The sequence below is a fragment of the Artemia franciscana genome, chromosome 3 (assembly GCF_032884065.1).
Source record: "Artemia franciscana chromosome 3, ASM3288406v1, whole genome shotgun sequence".
Classification (NCBI taxonomy): domain Eukaryota; kingdom Metazoa; phylum Arthropoda; class Branchiopoda; order Anostraca; family Artemiidae; genus Artemia; species Artemia franciscana.
In genome coordinates, this window is record NC_088865.1 from 53,784,366 (window position 1) to 53,808,623 (window position 24,258).

At 36.3% G+C, this 24,258-nt stretch overlaps 1 protein-coding gene across 1 annotated transcript in view; it reads left to right on the forward strand.

Annotated features, from left to right (window-relative positions):
• LOC136025412 (cytoplasmic dynein 2 intermediate chain 2-like) overlaps positions 1–1,640 on the forward strand; it is a 94,434-nt gene extending 92,794 nt beyond the window's left edge. Inside the window, exon 10 of the mRNA XM_065701430.1 lies at positions 1,341–1,640. Within this exon, the coding sequence (XP_065557502.1) occupies positions 1,341–1,401 (61 nt within the window). The 3' untranslated portion in view covers positions 1,402–1,640. The remainder of the gene's footprint in view (positions 1–1,340) is intronic.
• Positions 1,641–24,258: the final 22,618 nt, after the last annotated feature.

The window sequence follows — 24,258 nt, forward strand, 5'->3', positions numbered from 1 at the left end:
CATATAAAGCTGTACAGCTCCTGTTTCTAGCGGACTCTAAAATTAAAAAAGAAACGCGGCTTATAAATCATCTAAAATATTCCAAAATTAGGCCAATAAAACTTTAGAACCTGCAGCTTTCCTTTGAAGGTTTTAGTTTTACTTTGAAGATATTGTAGTATTTAACAATCTCCAAATTGCTAATGTTTCAATTTTCACCAGCAAAGTCAAATTTAACTCATTTAAATTTGACAGCGTCAAAATTAAATAATTATTTTGTGTTATTTATCTTCACGGTTCAATGTAGCAATTCTAATAAAACAGAGATACGACCCTAATTGCTTCATATAAAACTACAAAGTTAATGTCATCGGTGCTTTGACTATTATTACTAGAGGCTGAAACATTGTCGTAAATACAGAAATAATTGGACAAATTTGAAAGTGAATCGGACTGCTTGTCACTAAAAAATATAACAAAAGAATTCAACTAAAAGGTGATTCGGCAAAGAGAAAACGAAGATCTTCACCTGCTTCGGAAGATTTGAAGAATCAATAGCTAGGCTTCACTTTAATGAATTTTTTTTTAATCAGAAAGGGACATCTTTGTTGTTATATTGATTTATTTTTTATAATAACATAAGAAAAGATACTTTTAAAAAATTCAGAGGGGAAGAAGATAGAGAAGGCTTCAGTACGCCTTGCTATTGATTGGTTGTATCCTATTTTAGGCTATTATTGCAATTTTCGACTTTGCTTGAGATTTTGGACAAATTTGAATTATAGTCCCCAAAATTTGAAACATCTAAAGTAAATGTACCTGGTAATAACAGTGAAAAAATAGATTATAACTAAACATTCTCGAACTAATATTTGGAAATGAATAACACACATTCATTGGCTTCACTGGATAGTTAAATAAGCTAAGTAGTGTACTATAATTTATAGATATTGATATTATAATTTTACCAGTTATAATGTAAGCTGAATTTTTTTGGCCAAATGAAGTTTCTAACTTTATTCATTAATTGTGAATAAGGGGAATAAGTAATAAGGTGTCAAAAATATATTAAACCGGTGAGTTTAGAACTTAAAAATATAAGCTAGATACATAAGATTTTAATAAAGGGGACGAAAATTCATTCAAGCCCATTTAGTTCTTTTAAGAACTATTTTGTAACTTCTTAAGAATATCCAATATAATTTGCATAATATATAAAATAGACAGCATATGAAATTCTGACAAAACTTTGTTATAGGTTGGTATTTGTGTTTAATTCATGAAGCGAATGAAATGTTGATATAGCTCGATGCAATGTAGATTAATATTATTTTATAGCTAATAAAATTTTTATTTTTCAGTTCCGCGATATGCATTGGCCTGCTAAATGGAAGAGCGGAACTTTATGAACTGGAGTACTAAAATAAAAACATCCCTGATGAAGTAAACAATGTCGGACCAGAAAGACGACTAAATTAATTTTGATATTTTATTATTAAATTATATTTTAAAGAGACTGTTAGTGATTTGGATAAGAAAATCTCTGAGGGAAGGGCTTCCCAAGTGTTGTGTCTGTATTAACTTTTAATGTACTATCTTGTTTCTTTTAACCTGACGGTCTGGCTCTGGGTGTAAAGAAATAAAGTATATGGTTCTTTGGTTATCTTTTGAAATGGTATGTGGCCCTGAGATGAAGGATTTTTGGAAAACTGCAAGGCTGTATTTTGCCGAAGCCCCGGTTTTTGCTTTTGAACTTGGAAATCTTTTTTAAAAATGTTATTGCTAATAGCCTATTCCACCGTTTCGGACAACAACAAAAGTTCTAATATATGATAAAGCTGAAACCGCGTATTTCGGGTTAGCTCAAAGCAAGAACTTGGGCGATGCACTTTTTGTCTCTAGACTGTTACTCAGTTGGTTGGTACAATCCTATTGGTGGTTAAAAAATATAAGAACAATCATTTTGCTACTAACTTTTCAGCTCACGCAACCAAGATTGAAATAATCTGATAAGCAAATGTTACAAGGCAGAGGTAAATAAAACTGTTTTTTTCCAGTGATCAGATGTCTATTGCATTTTAGGATAGATTTGTAGAAGATAATTCACTGTCTGGACCACGAACATATGCGTAACAATCAAGAGACAGAGGACAAAAGAGACTTTCCTCTGTCACAGGAAGCAAAAATCTCCGTACGATGATTATAATGAGAATGACAGTTCTCACCCATTAAATTTTTAATTTATGTTAAATAACCCTAAAAATAAATAACCTATGTTGTCTTTTAATTTTTCAAAATTAAGTTAATTTGGACTGATCCAAAATCCAAAATCCACCCTAACACCTAGTTGGTGGGGGCACTTCGAGCCCCCCCCCCAAGTATATTTTTAACTACGTAAAACTTGCGAATATACAACATTCTTGGCTGTCCCATTGTCTGTGCATATAAATAGATTGTCAGGTTTACCGACTCTTGAACATGCAACATATAATTGTCCATGGGAAAAACAATCTGTATTCAGATCTATACCTCATTATTCTAATGATTACACTTGAGCTTTCTTGATGGTGATTGCTAATCGAACATTCCCTGTGTCCCCGTCGTCATTTACATATCCCCCTGTGCCCCCCGGCGTCCCCGTTGTAGTTGTTTCTCTGTGCCCCACTCGTCATTTGTGTCCCGGTGTCCCAATTTCTCTTTGAGTGTCCCGGTCGTCATTTATGTTCCCTGTGTCCCCGTCGTCATTTGTGTCCCGGTGCTTTGTTGATGGTGATTGCTAATCGAACATTCCTTGTGTCGCGGTCGCTTTCTCTTTGAGTGTCCCGGTCGTCATTTATATTCCCTTTGTCCCGGTGTCCCGGTCGTCATTTGTGTCCCGATGTCCCGGTCTGTAATTTGTCAGTCGACAAACATGACGTCAGTCGTCGACACACAAACATGACGTCACTCCACACACAGACACACATACAACTTATTTTTATATATTTATATATATATATTTTTTTAACTACGTAAAACTTGCGAATATACAACATTCTTGGCTGTCCCATTGTCTGTGCATATAAATAGATTGTCAGGTTTACCAACTCTTGAACATGCAACATATAATTGTCCATGGGAAAAACAATGTGTATTCAGATCTATACCTCATTATTCTAATGATTGCCCTTGAGCTTTGTTGATGGTGATTGCTAATCGAACATTCCCTGTGTCCCCGTCGTCATTTATATATCCCCCTGTGCCCCCCGGCGTCCCCGTTGTAGTTGTTTCTCTGTGTCCCGGTCGTCATTTGTGTCCCGGTGTCCCAGTCTGTAATTTCTCTTTGAGTGTCGCGGTCGTCATTTATATTCCCTGTGTCCCAGTGTCCCAGTCGTCATTTTTGTCCCAGTCGTCATTTGTGTTCCGGTGTCCCGGTCTGTAATTTCTCTTTGAGTGTCCCGGTCGTCATTTATATTCCCTGTGTCCCGGTCGTCATTTGTGTCCCGGTGCTTTGTAGATGGTGATTGCTAATCGAACATTCTTTGTGTCCCGGTCGCTTTCTCTTTGAATGTCCCGGTCGTCATTTATATTCCCTATGTCCCGGTGTCCCGGTCGTCATTTGTGTCCCGATGTCCCGGCCTGTAATTTCGTCTGTTGACAAACATGACGTCAGTCGACACACAAACATGACGTCACTCGACAGACACACAGACAACTTATTTATATATATATACTAGCTGTTGGGGTGGCGCTTCCAGCCACCCCAACACCTAGTTGGTGGGGCCCTTCCAGCCCCCCCAAGCCCCCCCACGCGCGTAAGTCGTTACGCGCCATATTAGTTACGCTCCATTGTAGTTGTGTCCCTGTGTCCCACCTGTGGATATATATATATATATATATATATATATATATATATATATATATATATATATATATATATATATATATATATATATATATATATATATATATATATATATATATATATATATATGTTTTTAACTACGTAAAACATGCAAATATACGACATTCTTCGCTGTCCCATTGTCTGTTCATTTAAATAGATTGTCAGGTTTACTGACCCTTGAACATGCATCATTTGTGTCACGGTATCCCTGTTTGTAATTTCTCTTTGAGTGTCCCGGTCATCATTTATATTTCCTGTGTCCCGGTGTCCTGGTCGTCATTTGTGTCCCAGTCTGTAATTTCTATTCGAACAATCCCTGTGTCCCGGTCGTCATTTATATATCCCGCCTGTGTCCCCGGCGTCCCCGTTGTAGTTGTGTCACTATGACCCGGTCGTCATTTATATTCCCTGTGTCCCGGTCGTGATTTGTGTCCGGATGTCCCAGTCTGTAATTTATCTTTGAGGTTCTCGGTCGTCATTTATATTCCCTGTGTCCTGGTCGTCATTTGTGTCCCGGTGTCCCGGTATGTAATTTCATCAGTTGACAAACATGACGTCAGCCGACAAACAACTTCATGACGCATACAGCTCAATCCTATATATATGTTCTTAACTACGTAAAACATGCGAATATACAACATTCTTCGCTGTCCCATTGTCTGTGAATATAAATAGATTGTCAGGTTTACTGACTCTTGAACATGCATCATTTGTGTCCCGGTATCCCGGTTTGTAATTTCTCTTTGAGTGTCCCGGTCGTCATTTATATTCCCTGTGTCCCGGTGTCCCGGTCGTCATTTGTGTCCCAGTCTGTAATTTCTATTCGAACAATCCCTGTGTCCCGGTCGTCATTTATATATCCTGCCCGTGCCCACGGCGTCCCCGTTGTAGTTGTGTCCCTATATCCCGGTCGTCATTTATATTCCCTGTGTCCCGGTCGTCATTTGTGTCCCTGTGTCCCGGTATGTAATTTTATCAGTTGACAAACATGACGTCAGTCGACAAACAACTTCATGACGCATACAGCTCAATCCTTATAATGACCTCAGTCGACAAACATGACGTCAGTCGACACACAAACATGACGTCACTCGAAAGACACACACACACACAGGCAACTTATTTTTATGTATATATAGATAGATAGATACGTCAGTTGACAAACATGACGTTAGTCGACACACAAACATGACATCAGTAGACAGACACACAGACAAACAACTTATATTATATATATATATATATATATATATATATATATATATATATATATATATATATATATATATATATATATATATATATATATATATATTGTTCCCGGGCCGTCCACGGCCCGGGAACAATATTTATAATTTATGCGCTTAGGCCATATGAGTTTTTTTTATGAAAGTAGTGGTCGTTTATACTTCAGATTCGGCTAATTTGATTTAAGTTGAAAGTGCTAGTTCTATTTTTAAGAGTTAGAAGTGTTTGAAGGCCAACTAGATCTCCCCGTGCTCTTTTTCCCCAAATGCATCTTATCAAAAAGTTTTGATGGCCATTCAGTTAAACTAATCCGAAATATCCGATTAAAAATCTCAGAGGTAGAAAAAAACATTCAGAGCTAGGAGGAAAGTGTCGTAGACTGTGTCCTGAGAGCATAAGATTTTCATTGAATTTGTGGCGGTAAAACTTAAGAGGGAGATCATTTGACTAAAAAATGAGAGTTCTGGTTCCCTTTTTAAGAGTTAAAAGTGATGGGAAGATAACAAGCCCCTTCTCACGCCCTCTTTTTCCCAAATTTATCCAGCCAAAGTTCTAAGATAGCCAGGGCATATAGCTTCAAGACTAGGGACTATCTCAAAATTTTGAGATAGTCACAAGACCAGAATATTATGTGTCGCTTACTAAAAAAAAACAACAGCACTTGCACTGCATATTTAATTGACTGTCTAACTGGGATGAAAAAAAATGCCTGTCTCAAAAATTGTATTGGACGTATTTGCACAATTTGTGGGCTTTAGAGGAGGGCTGCTTGGCCTTCAGTCACTTTTGGCTCTTAAAAAGGACACTAGAATTTTTTTTAGCTCCTTTAAAGGCTTCAACTATACGGTTATTTATAATAAAACGTGTATGATACTTTTAGTAGTTTTCCCTTTCTTAAACAGCACTTTCCACTTTATGAAATGTATGATTTATTAATGTGTGAGGGCATGTACCCGTAAAATAGTAGTATTCCATCTCAGAGTTTCGCGAGAAAAATTACCATCCATCGAATCGTTTTATGATTCACCTCACAATTTCTAATGAGCACTGCCAATTACAAATTAGCTAAAAAAAAGTTTAGAAAAAGGAAGGGTGTAAAAACGGAGAAAATTAATGTAAATTTTACTTTGTAAGTAATATATTACTGTTTTTAGCATTTTATGTAAAAAACAAGGATAAAATCTATGAAGAATTTAGGTTAGATTAGGGGTATTATTTTTCTATTCCTCATCTGGTGATGGAATTGATACTTAAAATCAATAAAAGAGAAACAGGACTGATTACCGACCTTGATCAGCACCTGTTTGTAGAACGGTCCATTAGGAATGAATATGCTGTTCATGGGGATCGTATCCTTGAAACTGACCCAACTGGGCAACTTCCCGGTAAAATATCGGACGCTGTCTTAAGAGATCCCTCTATTCGTCACCAATTTCTCACTACATTTGTAATTATCGTGTGGTAATTACTAATGGGAATGAACTGTAAGAATAGATTTTAAATTGACGGTGAAATACATGAATAAATTCCTTGACTCGGTAAAAGCTTTTGCTGTCCCCTGAATGAGCAGTAACGACACATTTGGTCCATACCATCTTTTATTTGTTGAGGATGGGTGTATACAGAGGGCATTTTTAAAATAAAAATTGATAGCCGGTCTTTATATCTGAAATAGATTATTGTTGTATATAATGTTCTCCTGAGATGGATGCTATCGTTTAATTTTAAATTCACAAAAATTCATTGAGCCCTACAATTTGAAAAAAAAAACCTACAAAAATCGTTTATTGATACTTTTCTCAGGAAACGATCGGAATACAAAACAAAGGCTGAAAAAAGCCTTTAAACCCGTTTTGAACTCAGCCTTTTGTACAATGTGCAAGAGCGTGTGCAATTTCAATCGTTCTGATGTTGTAACCAATTTGAAAGAATGTGCTCAAATTATTGCCAGTCCAAATTTCACAATTGTTCATTATCATATACTGGAATATGGTCCTTTAACATAAAAAAAAATAAATATGGGTCAGAAAAAGAATATTGCAGCAAGAATTTTTGATATTTCAAAGAAACTCATTCTTGAATTTTATTACAATTTGTTTTGGCTCCTTGATAAATGAATTCACTCTTGTTAAAAGTAAAAATAGAAGATATATTAGACAATTTCGTTAATGGTGAATAAATTAACTCTCAAATGGACTATTCTAATTCGGAATAGTCCATTTATCCAGAGCTGGTGAAAGATCAAGCCCCAAATAAGCCAAAGTATTTAAAATTTCAAACGGGAAGTAACTTCATTTCCCATGGCAAGCCAGCTGATCCGATGGTGTATTGCATGCAAACGCACAAGAAGAAAATAAAAAAAATAATTGCAAGGGTATGCTCACCCACTATGGAAAGAACAATGTCGATATAGGTCTTCATAGTAACTGTGTGAATCGATGTCTAGTTCCAAGGACAAAAGTTATGACCATCTTTGAAACAAAAAGTCACACACATAGGGTGGATAAAAGATAAATTACAGACTGGGATACCCGGACACAAATCACGACCGGGACATCTATATATATAAAATAAGTTGTCTGTGTGTGTGTGTCGAGTGACGTCATATTTTGTGTGTCGACTGACGTCATGTTTATCGACTGACGTCATTATAAGGATTGAGCTGTATGCGTCATGAAGTTGTTTGTCGACTGACGTCATGTTTGTCAACTGATGAAATTACATACCGGGACACAAATGACGACCGGGACACAGGGAATACAAATGCCGACCGGGAACCTCCAAGAGAAATTACAGACTGGGACACCTGGACACAAATCACGACCGGGAAACAGGGAATATAAATGACGACCGGGACACAGGGACACAATTACAACGGGGACGCTGGGGGCACAGGCGGGATATATAAATGACGACCGGGACACAGGGATTGTTCGAATAGAAATTACAGACCGGGACACCGGAACACAAATGACGACCGGGACACAGGGAATATAAATGACGACCGGGACACTCGAAGAGAAATTACAAACTGGGACACCGGGACACAAATGACGACCGGGACACAGGGAATATAAATGACGACCGGGACACAGGGACACATCATTAGAATAATGAGGTATAGATCTGAATACGGATTGTTTTTCCCATGGACAATTATATGTTGCATGTTCAAGAGTCAGTAAACCTGACAATCTATTTTTATGCACAGACAATGGGGCAGCGAAGAATGTTGTATATTCGCGTGTTTTACGTAGTCAAAAACATATATATATATATATATATATATATATATATATATATATATATATATATATATATATATATATATATATATATATATATATATATATATATATATATATATATATATATATATATATATTCACAGGTGGGACACAGGGACACAACTATAATGGCGCATAACTAATATGGCACGTAACGACTTACGCGTGCGGGGGGGCTTGGGGGGCACAAAGTGCCCCACCAACTAGGTGTTGGGGTGGGGTGAAGCGCCACCCCAACAGCTAGTGTTGTATATTCGCAAGTCTTACGTAGTTCAAAACACATATATAAATCTATTTATATTCATAGGTGGTACACAGGGACACAACTACAATGGCGCGTAACGACTTACGCGCGCGGGGGGGCTTGGGGGGGCACGAAGCGCCCCCACCAACTAGGTGTTGGGGTAGCGCGAAGCGCCACCCCAACAGCTAGTATCAAATAAAGTTTATGTATGCAAGGACGGTATGAAGGTACTACTTTATAGTCACTACCTTTCTTTGAACCGAGATAATTTTGTAAAATTGATGCAAAATGTCAGTCTGGACAAATATGAATCCTATTGAAATCTCAAAAATTTCTCTGAAATAGCTCTGGGTGGAGGGGTGAGGGGTGACTAATGTATAAAAAAAATCACGATTTTCTCCATAAAGTAGTGATGGGTTGGAGACTTGTCTATTTCTGTATTTTATGTTGTTTAGTCAGAGTTTTGTTTGTTTTGATTGATGGGCAGAGTTTGTATTCGTATGTACTAGTCAATATTTTGCTTTCAAGAATATACAATATATTGCTTTTCAAGTGAATGAAACAAGTGTTATTTTTCAATTCTGCTAGCCCGAGGAGGTGGGGGATGCAGCATTAGGCCACCCCCATGACTCATGAGTTCTCCTGGTGGCCTTAAGTACTTAAGACAACGTTCTATATTCCTTATAAGTGCTATTCCCTCTTAATAAAGTGTTTTCATAATTTTTCTTTACACTAAAAGTGATTTTTTTGTAAATTATTTTTTTAAATTATAAATAATAAAAATTATTCTATTTTTGTTGTTGCTATTGCGCTTAGTAGTAGGACTTAAGAAGAAAACTCTTTATTCAACAGACAGATACATTCTGTAATTACTTACATTCCAACTTTGACTAGAGTAGTATCTATCAATTTAAAACACAATTCAGATCGTTTTTTTGCAGCCCATCAACGAATGACGGAATAACACTTTTAGCGAAAATAATTCAGAATCGTAATAAATATTTTAGGAGAATCCAAAAAATACTCTTCTATTGTTATCGCATATGGCAGGAGTCTTATGATAAAATAAAACACTAAATTCGCACAAGAACATGATGTGTTTGATTGATTATTGACAATATACCTGGATCCATTCAACAAAGTCTCAGGAGATGCTACAATTTTACACTGTTCATTCTAAACCATGAAAAAAATTTATGTACCGCTGATCCTTACAATCTCCACAATCTTTCATCATAGCAAATGTATGAGAACACTTGCTTTGAATTACACCTATCATATCATCTGAAAGGTTGTTTGTGATTCCATTTCCCTCATAACTTTAAACAAACAGATTGATCCCAGGGTTCCAAAATTTATACTTTTGGTACACAGTCAGGCAACAAACAAACCCTATAATTAAATTCTATTGGATCTCAATCAAAATATACCTGAAGATTTGCGTATAGTCTCCGATATTTTTTCACAATAATATTACCCTATATTTTCCAGTGAACAATAAAAAAGATCATTAGTTGACGTTACAACACTGAAGAAACCTCATGAAAGCAGAAATTTGTTTAGCGTCCTAGGCAATTCAATACCTCCACTTAAGGAGGCCACGCTCAAGCATGGTGGTCAAATTAGAACTATGCTATAATTTAACTGAAAGCAATGTTAAAAGGCCAGAAGTATTTAAGAAACAGACAAACAAAATCCTTCCAATTTACGTGCCTTTGCAGCTCCAAATAAGACAAAAGATGTAGAAATGAACAGAAAACACCTTCTCCAAGCAGGTGGCTGCTTCTTTACACTTTTACTGTCGTCAATGGCAAGACTTTTAAGCAGTTATATTGATTATTAAAAAAAAAAATATGCCTAAACCTTACAAGTTGACTTCAACAGAATTTGAACTTTCAGCAATAGAACGCTTTGTGGACAATCTATGAATTCACTAACAATGAGAATATTGTCAATAATAAAAAACTACTTGTATTTTGAAACGCTCTTCAACAGGTAGACAGACATAAGCCCTTCCGCTTGAGATCGGTTGATGTAAGTGTCATTGACAAAAAGTAATTCCTCAAAAGTCTGGAACTTTGCCTTCCTCAACACCAACACAAAAACAGGGAGATTCAACTTTGTCCTAAGTTTTGTCAAGTGCTGGTGACCTATTTCCTCGATCACATTACCAGCAATGTAAATGACACTTGACTTATCTCTTGGAAAGTAAGCACGTTCAAATTGATGGTAAAAGGAATGAGCTTATATTTCATCGTAAAAATTGTAATCTAGTTGATGAAATGTGGCCTTGTTTAGCAACAGATGTGATTTTAATGGGGCTCCGGCATTACACATTCTCATAGTATCACATTTAATGAAGTTTTTTATTGTTTTTAAAAAAGAGATTTGTGGGAAGGAGTCAAACTCTAGCGTAAAGAGCGGGGCGCTGACGAAAAAATAAAAAAATTATTTTCATATACAAAATAATTTCTGCTTATTGTAAGTTTTATTGTCGCTCCTTAATTGCAGTTAAGAAACTTGTTTTTTTTTGTTTAATTTGTAAGAAAACCAATAATTTAAAAACTACAGTATCCCTTAAACTGCACAAATTTCATTTGATCATTAATAATAATTCAAAAGGCTTAAAAAAATTAAATCCTTGCAAAATTACTAGATGGGCAACATTGAGGCTGTGCTTTGTATCACTGGATGGATCAAATTGAGCTATTAGCACCAGTGCTTCCACTCCTCCCAGTTTATACGGGAGATTTCCCGACTTTTTGGAAAATTTCCAGACTGAAATTTTCTCCCGTTAACCTCCCGATTTCTGTTGAATTGAGCTCTGTCCAGCTTTAAGTTTCTGATCTTTCGCGATTGTCTGGTAAATAGCAAAATATGTCTTTGTTGTCCTTGAAAGGGGAGTTTCAAAGCATCCGGCCGCAATTGATTTTCGGAAGTCATCTGCGGACCCTAATTAATGACCTAGTCGGCAACTTGTCCTGTGAAAGACCATTGTTGTGTTCTGAAAATGGTTGATTTGATTTGATTCTGAGTTCATAAATTCGTCTGTTCTGATCAGTCAGCTCTGATAGTGGATTTCCACTGGATAATTTGTCTACAATAAGGACGTGGCTTACCTTACATGACAGGTTTGTTTTTCAGGGTAAGTAACAAGTTTACTGGAACCGGATAATTATACATCCGTTCACGTGGGAAGCCCAAGAAGTAGGCTGCTGACCTGTCCTAGAGGGTAGGCGGCTCTTCTGCTTCTATGATCCGTTTCTTTACCAAAATAATATATTTTAACTTGAAATCAATTCTTAGCCTGTTGCCAGTTCAAGGATTCTATAGTACAAATTTGAATACACTATTTTTACGGGTCTTATGGATATCCGGTATTCGACAGACTAATGCCTAGCCTGTATCAAAATAACGATTTCGAGTGTCGGTAAAATCGGCTTCACAACACAGAAGAATGGATTTTAAAATGCAGGCCAAAGACAGCCATACAAAGACTTTTTTCAAAAGGACAAATCTTTTTCCAAATCTGTTTCCTGATCAGCAGTATCCATTTTCACCAAACTGGGGGAAACTTTGGAGTTTTTAAGGGTAAGTGAACTGCCTTTACTTAATTGGGTCGGGTTCTGTAGTTATGTCACGAACGCCGTGATCGGTTGTAGCAATTCAGTGGTGACTCTGATTCAAAGAAGCTACCCATGGGTATTAATAGTGAAGTGCAATTGTCATTCCATTTATTTGTGCACAAATACGCCCGCACGAAACTGACGAAGACTCTAGAAGACCTGTGTCATCATGTGTACAATCATTTCAATAGAAGCGCCAAGCTTACAGCTGCCTTGAAAGAATTTCAATTGTTTACAGAGACTGTGGTTCACAAGATATTGGCACCAGGTCAAACAAGATGGCTTTCGTTACAGAACTATGTTCACCGAATTCTAGAGCAGTGGAATGCCCCAACACTGTATTTTACCAGCACCCATTTTGAAGATATGACTCACGGCAGTGAGTTAGTTCTGAGGGCCCTGAAAAATCCATCTATGTGAATCGTTATGATGTTCGGAAACTACGCGCTGGGACTTTTTAAACGACTTCAATACCCTTTTCTAGTTCCGGGCACCTATTTTCTACCGACTGAAAATCGAAGTCATTCCATTAGTTGAAACTCTATTAAAAAACTTTATGAACTGCTTGCGCAGTAGGGAGCTGTACCGACATTAAGAAAATTGATGTTAAAGTTCAAGATGAAGCCAGTTTTGTAGATCTGCGAAAGGTCTATCCTGGCTTAGATGCTGAAGAAGCAACTCCTGATCTTCTTGCGTCTACTGATGGACGAAATGCCAATCCCGACGAAGTTGACAAGGTTTATTCTACCACGAGACAATTTCACAAGGAAGTGGTGTTCCAGATTAAAACACTTTTCTTTCGACTCGGACATTTTCGCCTTCTCCAAACTACTTGATCCTGTTCAGGCTCAGGATCTGAATCTTCCTAGCCTGGCACCATTTTTGGTGAAATACAGCTTAACCTCCTGTTCCAAAAGTCTGATAGACCGAGAGTGGAGAGAGCAGAGCACTGTAAGACAGCCAAATGGCGAAGATGCCAGTTCACCCTCAGTAACTAACTACTGGAAGCTTATATTTGCCCAAATATACCTTAACGGCAAATTAGAGTTTGGTAACTTGAGGTTTGTCGTTGAGTACTTTTACGCTCTACCGTTTTCGAACGTAGTAGCGGAGAGATTGTTTATTACTTTGAAGGACGTTAAAACAGACAAATGTAATTGCCTGTCGACAGTTCCGATTAGTTCGACGCTTCAGACTAAACTTGGCATGAGTAGGCTTAAGGTAAGACCTCAGTCTCTTGTCGTTGATGGGAGCTTGAGGCAATTTCTGAAAAGCGTAGTTGCTTCCGCAACCGCTACTGAGGCAAGTGCCGCTATCTTGAAATCGGCTTTTTTGGTGTGAGCTCGTCTGGCTCCAGAAAGAGCAAATAATATCGTTGACGATCAGGATTAGCTTCAGTGTGATCTAGTGAAAATATTGACTGTGGTTCGTATTCATAATTCTAGTTCAAATTATGTAATCAAGTAGTTTTAGCTGCAATGTGATAAAGTGATAAATTCTGCCTGAGTTCTGTGACTCGTATTCTTAATTCTAGTTCTAATTACGTGAAGAAGTAGTTTTAGATGACTTCCAATAAAACCGTTTAGTTAACATAAGTTCCTTATAAAAAAACATTGTTCCTTGTTCTTGTAAAAAAATTATACAGTTAATCAGAAGACAAGACAGCCCAACGACAAAAATGCAAAGGCAAAAAACTCTCTCAAAACGATTTTCCAGGTCCTTTCTTTGTTGATGGATTGCAAAAAGTTTTATGAAGAAGTTTAGTTAGAAATGTGTTATATAATACTTTAAACCTTAATAATCTTGTCCTTGTTCGTCGACTTTTGCTTCGTCTCGTCATATTATATTGATAGCTGATTTTGGAGTAATAATGAGTCTTCACCTTTAGGAATCTAGATTTCCAGATTTTTCGAGATTTTTTTTTCAAATTTACTCTGCGATGCTTAAAAATGCCGGAATTCTGGAAGTTCAAAAGCCCCTTTATACCGGAGTATTTTGATAAAATTTCGGACCAGTTTAATTACAGATGTAAGAAAAAGAAAACGTTAAAGAATAATCTGGAAGCCCAGATTCTGGAAGTTCCGGTTCCGGGAGGTGAAGACCAGACTTAAGACTCTAAAACGTATTTTTGATTCTACTTTGTTCTGTCTCTCTATTACTGACATTTTTACCACCAATACAACTGGTATGTGAGAAAAAAACAGTTGTTTCAAACCTCCTGATTTTTCTCCGACTAAAAAAACCTCCCGATAATATCCCTACTTTTTTGGAGTCGGTACTGATTTTCAGAAGAAACAGTGGGAGCACTGATTAATTAATACACTGCCCAGTATTGCCACTTATGACGCATTGCGCGGCATTACGCCGCGATTCTGAGAAAAATGCCGCATAAAATTTTGATCATGCCGCACGTCGCGATTATGCCGCGATATGGCTTTTTATACCGCATTTGTTCCCGTATGTAAAATTTGTCCAACTTTAAATTTCTTATCTTTCGCAAATGTCTTTGTTTCATAAAATGGGGATTTCAAAGTTTCGCGGAAGTCAACTACGGACCTTAATTAATGACCCGTCGGTCGGCAGCTTGTCCCCTGGGAGGCCAGTGTGTTCGAAGGGGGTTGAGTTATTTTTGCGGGTTTGACGAAACTTTGACGTTTGAGTTTCTCAGTTCATCTCATGACTTCATGACCTCTGTCAGCTCAGCCCAAGTGTTTTCATGCCAAGTGCATTCAGAAGTGTTTAACACTTCTTCATTTCGATCAAACATTAGACAAAAATGGCCGTTGATGTAGAGTAATTTTAGAATTATCTTTTTCAATCTTTTTTTTGTAAGCATATAATTTATATTTTAGTGTTGCGAAGGAGTCAAAATAATCGAAGGTCTCTAATAGTGGTTTTACAGAAGGAAACATGCTAGAACAAAAAGATACTTAAAAGACATAACATAGTTTAGAGATAAAAGTATAATTTGCAAACTATATATCTGCTGCAGCATGTCTCCCTGTGGTTATAAACCGTGCTCTTCCAGACATTTATGTGCTTTACTCGAAACACTACATGCTCTGAACAAAACACTACAAATAAATAATATAGCCTATTTGACTGTTCTTTAGCCTACTAAGATTAAAATAAGGACGATTGTACATTATAGCTTAAATTTCAGTTTTTAAATTCTTGTTCTATGCTTTTAGCTTTGATAATGCAATGTCTACTATTTGAGCAAAATAGTAAAATTCTAGCTTTGCTATCTTAGAAATGGGTTTGGATAGGAAAATGAATAGCCAAGTGAATCCTGGGCAAAAAACATAGACCAACTCTGGGAAGGTATTTCCAAGCTTCCATGTTCACCCTCCTCTGATTTCTAAGTCTTCAAAATTTCCCTACTTGACAGGTCTATATCCATTGAAACTTTGAAAAAATAATTGTTGTTAAACAGAAGGAAACATGGTTGAACAAAAAATCTTTAAAAGACTGCTTTGAATGGGGAAGGGCTTTAGAAATTGCTATGATCCAAAATAATTATAAGTATATACGCATAATTTGCAAACTGTCTTTCCAACATATCTCCCTGTGGACATATGCTGCTCTACTCCAGACCTTTGTGTGTTGCTGCTCTGTCTTTTGGTAAATTTGGAGCAAACAATATAACTAGCTTTCATAGAAAGTAAATATACCGCTTGATGCCTTTTTATATGCTCTTTATGAATATAATAATTGCTTGTAGTGCAAATTCAGATTTAAGCACTTTTTTAGCTCTTAAAAATGACAAAAAAAATGCCAAACAAGCAACCATGCCACTTGATGCCTTTTCTTATGTTCTTTGCAAATATGATAATTGCTTCTACCACATTTTCAAATTTAAGCACTTTTTAAGCTCTAAAAATTACAAATTTTCAATGAAAATACAAGTTATCTGTCATTTCCAACAAAATAATACTATGTTTTCTCTGTGTTATTTTCAGCAAAATAATACTACATTTTCTGAGTGCTAAAATTATTTATAATAACGTTGGGTTAGGTTAAAATGTACTTGAATCTGAATTTGTGGTAGAAGTTATTAGTGTATTTGTAAAGAGCATAAAAAAGGCATCAAGTGGTAACTTATTGATGAGTTTGATCAAAATGCTGAACATGCTCAGAACAAAACACACCAAAAAAATAACACACCTAGATTAGAATGAGGATAAAAGTACATTATAGCATAAATTTCAGTTTTAATTTCTGGTTTTGTGCTTTTAGTTTTGATATTGTCATTCCTGTTATTTGAGCAAAATCGTAAAATTTTAGAGTTGCTACTTGTTGCTATCTTGGAAAGGGATTAGGTTAGAAAAATGAAACTTTCAGTAGTCTTGCAAATCATGGTAAAAAAAAAAATATGCTCTGGGAAGGTATTGCCAAGCTTTTATGTTCACCCTCCTCTGATTTCTAAGGCTTCAACATTTGCCTATTTGACAGGTCCTATACCTATTGAAACTTTGGAAAAACAATATTTTACCTTAATTTCCAGTTAACAGTTTCTTTTTCTCTGGTTTTAGTTCTGAAAATGCAATTCATGTTGTTTGAGTTGCATTTTAAGCCATATCTGTGAGTTATTTCTAAATTTAGGAAATGTTTTTGTGGATCTTTAAAACCTCATAAATTGGTATTGAGCAAAGTTGTGAAGCTGAAAACGGTTTTGTAGTACTTCATTTAAGCAAAAAATCTAAATTGTAAGGTTTCTCTTTTATATAACAAAAATTTTAAAGGTCATCAAAGGTCAGAGCCCTCTAGAGGGAGGAGTGATGGTAGGTACATCAAAATACCTTTCTGGTACATGCTTTTAGTCTGTAGACCCGTCGCTTAAAGTTACATTTTATTGCCCTAGGCTTTTCCAAGATAGCAAAAAGTAGCTAAACTAGAATTTTACCAAGCAAAATTTCAGGCCACATCAATTGTTCAGAAATCAGACCAGATTAAATTAGAAATAGTCTCTTCCCCAATTCAAATATCTGGGGGGAGTCGAGGGATGGTTAATTCAGAAAAAATTGAAAAATTGAGGTATTTTTAAATTACAAAGGGGTGAATGGCTCTTAATGAAATTTGATATTTAGAAGGATCTTATTTTAAACTTCAGAGCTCTTATTTTAAGTCCTGATTAGATCTAGTGATATTGGGGGGAATTGGAGAGAGAAACCAGTGGAAAATGCCTAGAGTGAGTGGAGAGATCAGGATGAAACTTGATGGGATTAATAAGCACAAGTCCTAGATACATGATTGAAATAACCAGACTGGGTCTGCTCTCTTTGGGGGAGTTGGGGGGGGGTTCAGTGCTTTGGCAAGTTTGGTGCTTCTGAACGTGCTAGGGCAATGAAAAAACAAGACCAAAGGTTCTATGGGATCCCAAAAGTTCAATATTTAATCCAGACATTGGGTTTTGTCTTTTCTAGATCCACTTTGCCAGACTCCTTGAACACTTTTACTCTTAAAGGTCTAGAAACAGATTAAGGCCAAATGGCTAATCCTCTGACAAAACCAAGTTCAGATTTGGATTCAGGATGTGTGTTTACCTCTACAAGTCATATCTATTTTGACGATACCGATCGAAACGATCCTGCCTTCTGCCAATTTTCCGGTTTTTCCGAAATTCCGGTGCTACTTGTCTGGCGAAAAATTGAAGCTCAGAAACGAATTTAGCGTATCTCCTTGAGTCCTTACCCCTATTTCCAACATCTAGTCAACTTCAAATGAAAAATATACGTATAACAAATAATCTGGTTTCAGCCGGATTCCGGACGAAATATATGTCCGGCTAAAAAACGATTGTCATATACGGTTTCAGCATGCCCTCTTACCCCGAAATCGAACATCTTATCAACTTCAAATAAAACTATTACTTTTAAGTAACTTTCCGGTTTTGGCCGGATTCCCGGCGAAGGATTTATCCGGAAAGAACAAAGGGTTCTCAGCAGGCTGATAATGCAGGTTCGTTTTTTCACCAGCAAGTCAATCCATGCAAGAAAGGACATAATAGCTAAATATTTCTCTTGTTTATAGACCAAACGTATTACAACACAATAGCAGAAGGGATAGATACCGATCAGGAATATTAGGACGGTGATAAAGACCCAGACGATAGTGAACCCTCCAACAAAAAACCGAGGATCACAAAGAAAAGGGCAGACCAAAGATACAAGACTGAGTGGGAAAGAGAATCTGACTTTAATGACTGGTTACGAAAAGGAAAGGTGCAGACCGGTCAAAACAGTGGATATTTAGCTCACTGCCTTTACTACAAAAATGATTTCGTTTATAAAAAAGGGAAACACAACGCAAAAAGGCACAAACAGACCAAAGCTCACGAAGAAAATAAAAAAGTGTGGATAATTTCGTCTTCTAAGACTATGCCATTGAGTCTTCATTTTTCTGGTGATTCAAAAATCGAAAGAGTGGCCACTGTTGAAGCGAAGCTAGTGACATTTCTCGTTGAGCAAGATCTACCCTATTCGCTTTCTGAAGAGTTGCTGAAACTTGTGAAAAGTATGCTCGGCCCAGATCTTCTAGGCCAGGTCACTCTTGGTAGAACTAAAGCAACTAATATTGCTCGACAAGCGTTGGCCCCTCATTTTCATGAAAAGCTTCTTGAAAGTCTGAAAAGGAATCTTTTCTCCATAGTAATTGACGAGACCACAGATTCCTGTGTAGCCAAACAACTTCCTGTTTGTGTCAGCTTTTGTGACGAAGCAATAATAATAACGAAGCAATAAAAATAGTGCAGGTAGATTTGCTCGCTCTTGTTGAATGCAGCGACGGATCAGCGTCTGGTCTATTCAACCAGCTAGTGAAGGTGATGGATGATGTCAAGAAGGGGGGTGTTCCCTTAGAAAACTGGGTCGGATTCTGCTCTGACACAACGAATGCTATGATGGGGATAAACCACTCAGTCAAAACACTTGTTGAAGGGAAATATCCCTGGGTTACAGTTGTGAAATGAAGCTGCCATCTGTGTGCCCTAGTTGCAAGTCATGCTTGCAAAAAACTGTCCAAGAGCTTCGAATATCTATGTCGGACTGTGTGCAATCACTTCAGGCACAGTGCAAAACGCCAAGATGCATATAGGAAGGATTTTTAAGTCTTTACTTAAGTGGAACAGCACAGATTCCTTGCTTTGGTTCCAACACGCTGGTTGTCGTTTCAAAACTATGCACGCCGTATTCTCGAACAGTGGGATGCTCTTGCGTTGTACTGGGACTCGTTGGTACTTGATGATCCCTCGCATGCTAATGATCATGTAAGAATAATACTAAACAACCCATACTCGAGGGTTATGATGTTTTTTGTCGAGTGCGTGTTGGGAGAGCTGAATGAGTTCAACACCATCTTCCAGTCTGAAAAACCCCTATTTCACCTCATGAAAACCCAGGTGGAAAAACTTCTTCGGACATTAGCCATGAACTTTATGAAGCCTTCATATGTTAGAACAGTCAACCCTTTTGATATCAATCCGCATGACGAAGTGAACTATCTTCCCGACGAAAATGTCTATATCAGCTACAAAGGGTACGATTTCCTTGTGGGGCTCGAAACGAGAGAAGTTACCAGTGGCCGTTTTGTAGCGGAAAGTCTCTGAATTCGTCGCTCCGCGAGGGATTTCTACGTCCAAGCTGTTCAACAAATTCTTGACCGTTTTCCATTCTCTGAAAAGATCTACGACCTGGTACACTTGCTTACCCCAAGCTCTAGTTATTAACTGAAAGTTCCCAGTCTTCGTCAGTTCTCCGACTACTACGATTCTGCGCTTTGGAATAAAGCAAAGCTAGAGCAGGAATGGTGGTCTATACCGAGTGTAGCTCTACCTACTACTGTCGATCTCCCTGACTTAGATGACATGGACATTGTCGTTTACTGGCGCCACATCTTGCAAACGAAGTCACCAAATGGTAGTTGGATGTTCCCAAATGTTGGGGAAATGGTTTAGTACTTTTTCTCACTCCCTTTCTCAAACATTTTTGCCGAGCGTCTCTTCAGTTTGCTCAATGAAGTGAAAACTGATAAGCGAAACCGACTGAGTGCAGTGACTCTTTCGGCAACACTGAAAACCAAGTTTTGCCTTAAGCGCAATTCTAAAGGAGGGCTTGACTCGGGCAAGTCAGTGCTAGAGCTACAACCCGGACTAGTCAAGCGTGTACTCAAAGTGAAGGCTAGTGCCTCTTCTCGTGACTGTAACGTTTTGAACCAAAGCATTGTGTATGGTCTGGCCAAAGATATTGTTTGTGACACACGTGAACAGTCCGATTCCGATTAATCTTGTCTGTTTGTCTTGTATTATTTATCTGAAATTAATCTTGTCTGTTTGTCTTGTATTATTTATCTCAATGTTCCTTCTTGAAGCTTTTGATATTGATTTTCATTAAACATTAATCAAAAAAGGTTGAGATACGACAATCTAACTGTCCATCAATTATTCTATTGGATAGGCTTGAAGGCCCAAGGGAAAATTGCTTTTAATTTCTTCACTATTCACTTCACATTTATACGGTTTTCCCACTGTGGACTTTCCCTGCTATGGTATCTCTGCACTTTTACTTCTGTTGCGTGCTTGACGAAAACGATGAAAGACAAATGTGTGTTCACGGACTGAGCTGACCATGCTTACCTTTGACCGCTGAAAAGAAAGATAGACAGCACGTGCTTTCTCAAATTTATGACAGATCTTCACCACACTTCACTTGACACTGAATCATCCCGTGGTTTTTACCGCATTTTGGTTCAAGGATGCCGCGGAGCGTTGCCAGTTGAGTGGCAACACTGACGCTGCCATATGTAACCATGGGAAGAAACACATGCCCTGTGTTTGTTTACCTGTCCGATTACTAATATGATTAATCCAAGCGTTTTTTGAGACGCATATGACGTCAGAGATTAGTCGGATTATCTCCTCGAACGCTAAGGATTACTTGTCCGTGGGCTGGCACTTTATAACCCCCAAATAAAAAGATTATTTGAGGATTTTGACGTCAGTCTCATATATTTTTTAAATGGGACGACCATGTGCATATGACTCCGCTGAGATGGGTTTTGTAGATAAGCTATGTTTATAGTGGAGTAAATATGGTTAATAATTCTAAGGAAGCCTATCAAGTCCCTTGGGAAGAGGGTGGGATTCAAATTCTATTTGCAATTGAACTGTCTATTGAGTTTGAAAGTTCAGTTAAGATATTTCAGATGGAATATAGGCTACTGACAAGACTTATAAAATTATATGCAGAGAGCATACTAATACAGTTATATTGGAGATTACTTCAGATTTATTAGTTTGTAAGTAGCATAATATTGTCTGTGCTTATAAAATATTAAGGTTTTCTAGAGAGCTAGGCCTAGCTTTCAAAGGCTAGTAGGCTAGGCTCTGATGCACAGAACAAAGGTTTTTCATCGGTTAGAAAGATGTTTTATTAGGAATAGAGCTTGGGAATGCACATTTCTTATTACCATTGTTTCTTATTTTACCCTAAATTTTTAATTTAAACAATCTCAATTTTAGATTTATTTTTTCCCTCTACCCATTACTTTTCCTAATCTCTCTCTAAGATAACAAAAAGTAGTTTTTCTAATAGTTTACGCTATTTAAAATTTTATGATTAAATCACTAATGGGACAGCTATGAAATAGCCTAGACATAGACCTACATTTAGAATTAATTTCATCCTGAATCCTAATATAGACCTATAATTTGTTTGTATCAGAGAACTTCAACTGCTTCCCCCTAATATATATATATATATATATATATATATATATATATATATATATATATATATATATATATATATATATATATATATATATATATATATATATATATATATATATATATATATATATATATATATATATATATATATATATATATATATATATATATATACATATATATATATATATATATATATATATATATATATATATATATATATATATATATATATATATATATAATATATATATATATATATATATATATATATATATATATATATATATATATATGTATATATATATGTATATATATATATATATATACATATATATATATATATATATATATATATATATATATTTATATATATATATATATATATATATATATATATATATATATATATATATATATATATATATATATATATATATATATATATATATATATATATATATATATATGGCGTGACTCTGTAAGCTTAGCCAGAGTCGACCCAGCTCTAAATGGGTACCTGGAGAAATCTGGGGAAGGTAAACAGGAAGGGTGTGTGAAAGCACAGGATGGCTGGCCCCCAACCCCCCATTGCACTTCCTGGCTGAAGGGCCAAGAAACGGAGATCAGCACCGCCGGTAGGGACTGCAAAGTCTAATGCCGTATCCTTTACCTATATATATATATATATATATATATATATATATATATATATATATATATATATATATATGTGGTAAAATTCTAGTGTCTACAGGCTAAAGTATGTCCCAGGAAGGTATTTTGAAGTACCTACTTCTACTTCTTTTCCCTCTAAAGGGTCCTGAAATTTTTGGGTGCCTTATTTTTTGGTTATCAGTTTCTTTTTCTCTGGCCTTAGTTCTTAATTATTCTGGCCTTAGACAACTCCTGTTGATTGAGCAGAACTTTAAGCCATAACAATGTTTTTTTCTAATTCTAGAAATAATCTTTTATGCCACCTCATTATAGGTTAAATATATGGCTTATATTATTTATTCTCCATGAATTTTTGTTTTATTTGATTTCATTGATGTCAGTTGCTTTCTGTTAAAAATACATTAATTTTTTTACATCAACCTTCTTCTTTTGTGAAAAAAATTTGAACTGATTTTCTTTTTACATGTTGTATAAAATGTAAAGGAATACCTGGCCCTTCATTTCACTGATTCAACTAAAAGTATTTGAGGCATCTTACATCAAAATTCATTTGACACATTTTAATGGTTTTTTTTAAATGACATAGGACACCATTAAATTTTTGCATTTGCTTTGCTAAAAATTGTCTTAAAAAGTGCCAAGTTTAGAGAGTTATGTTAATATTTTTCTTGCTGACGAGTATAATTGTTTTTAAAATTCCTTCTGTTTAAAGCATTTTTGAGAGATTCTGAGCCAACCATGGGTATATTGTTGTCACAAATGATTTTTCTCAAATGGGCTTGTGGAAAACAAATAGAACATATAATTTCTCTTTTTTTATTATTTCAAGACTAGAATATCACAAAACTAAGCATTCATATTGCTGATTGTACCTTAAGTAAATACAATCCCTGATGGAGTTTTGTTGATACCTGTTTAAAAATTTATTTGTCTTAATAAAATACATATTGTTTGTGGGACAGCAATGAGCAACTATGACTTGAGTTGGGTTTTTTTTCAATATTTTCTTTTTCCAAATAATTTTTGTTCTCTGGTGACATTTGTGTTCCTTCCTAAGTGGCTGGTACTCTAGGTTGAGAATCCTTTATCCAAAGGGCACAGGTTTAATTCCTGGCATTAGTGGTTTATTTGGTTTGGACAAAGGTCAGTGATGTAACTCTGTAAGTTCAGCCAGAATTGGCCCAAACTTAACAGGTTACCTAGAGAAATCTGGGATCAGTAAGCAGGAAGGGTATGCAAAAGCATAGGATGACTGCCCCTAGCTTCCTATTGCACTTCCTGGCTAAAGGATCACCTGGTCCTTTACTGGGCTTCTGACTTAGCCATAGAAGCTTTCTTTTAAACCCATTAAACATAAGTACAAAGGAAGAAATGCCAGTAAGGTGGTCCTTCCTTTTCAATGAATTGTCGATGTACAGACAAGAGTGTAGGTCATAAGAGGTGGCTGGTGAATGTTTTGCAAGGTTTAAAAATTTAGGGCAATTGCTCAGGTTGGCAACTGAACACAAAAGTAAAATTTTGTGAATGTTATATTTATGTCATGTCCAGAATTTTAAAGTTAATCTTCATTGTTTTGTTTTAAT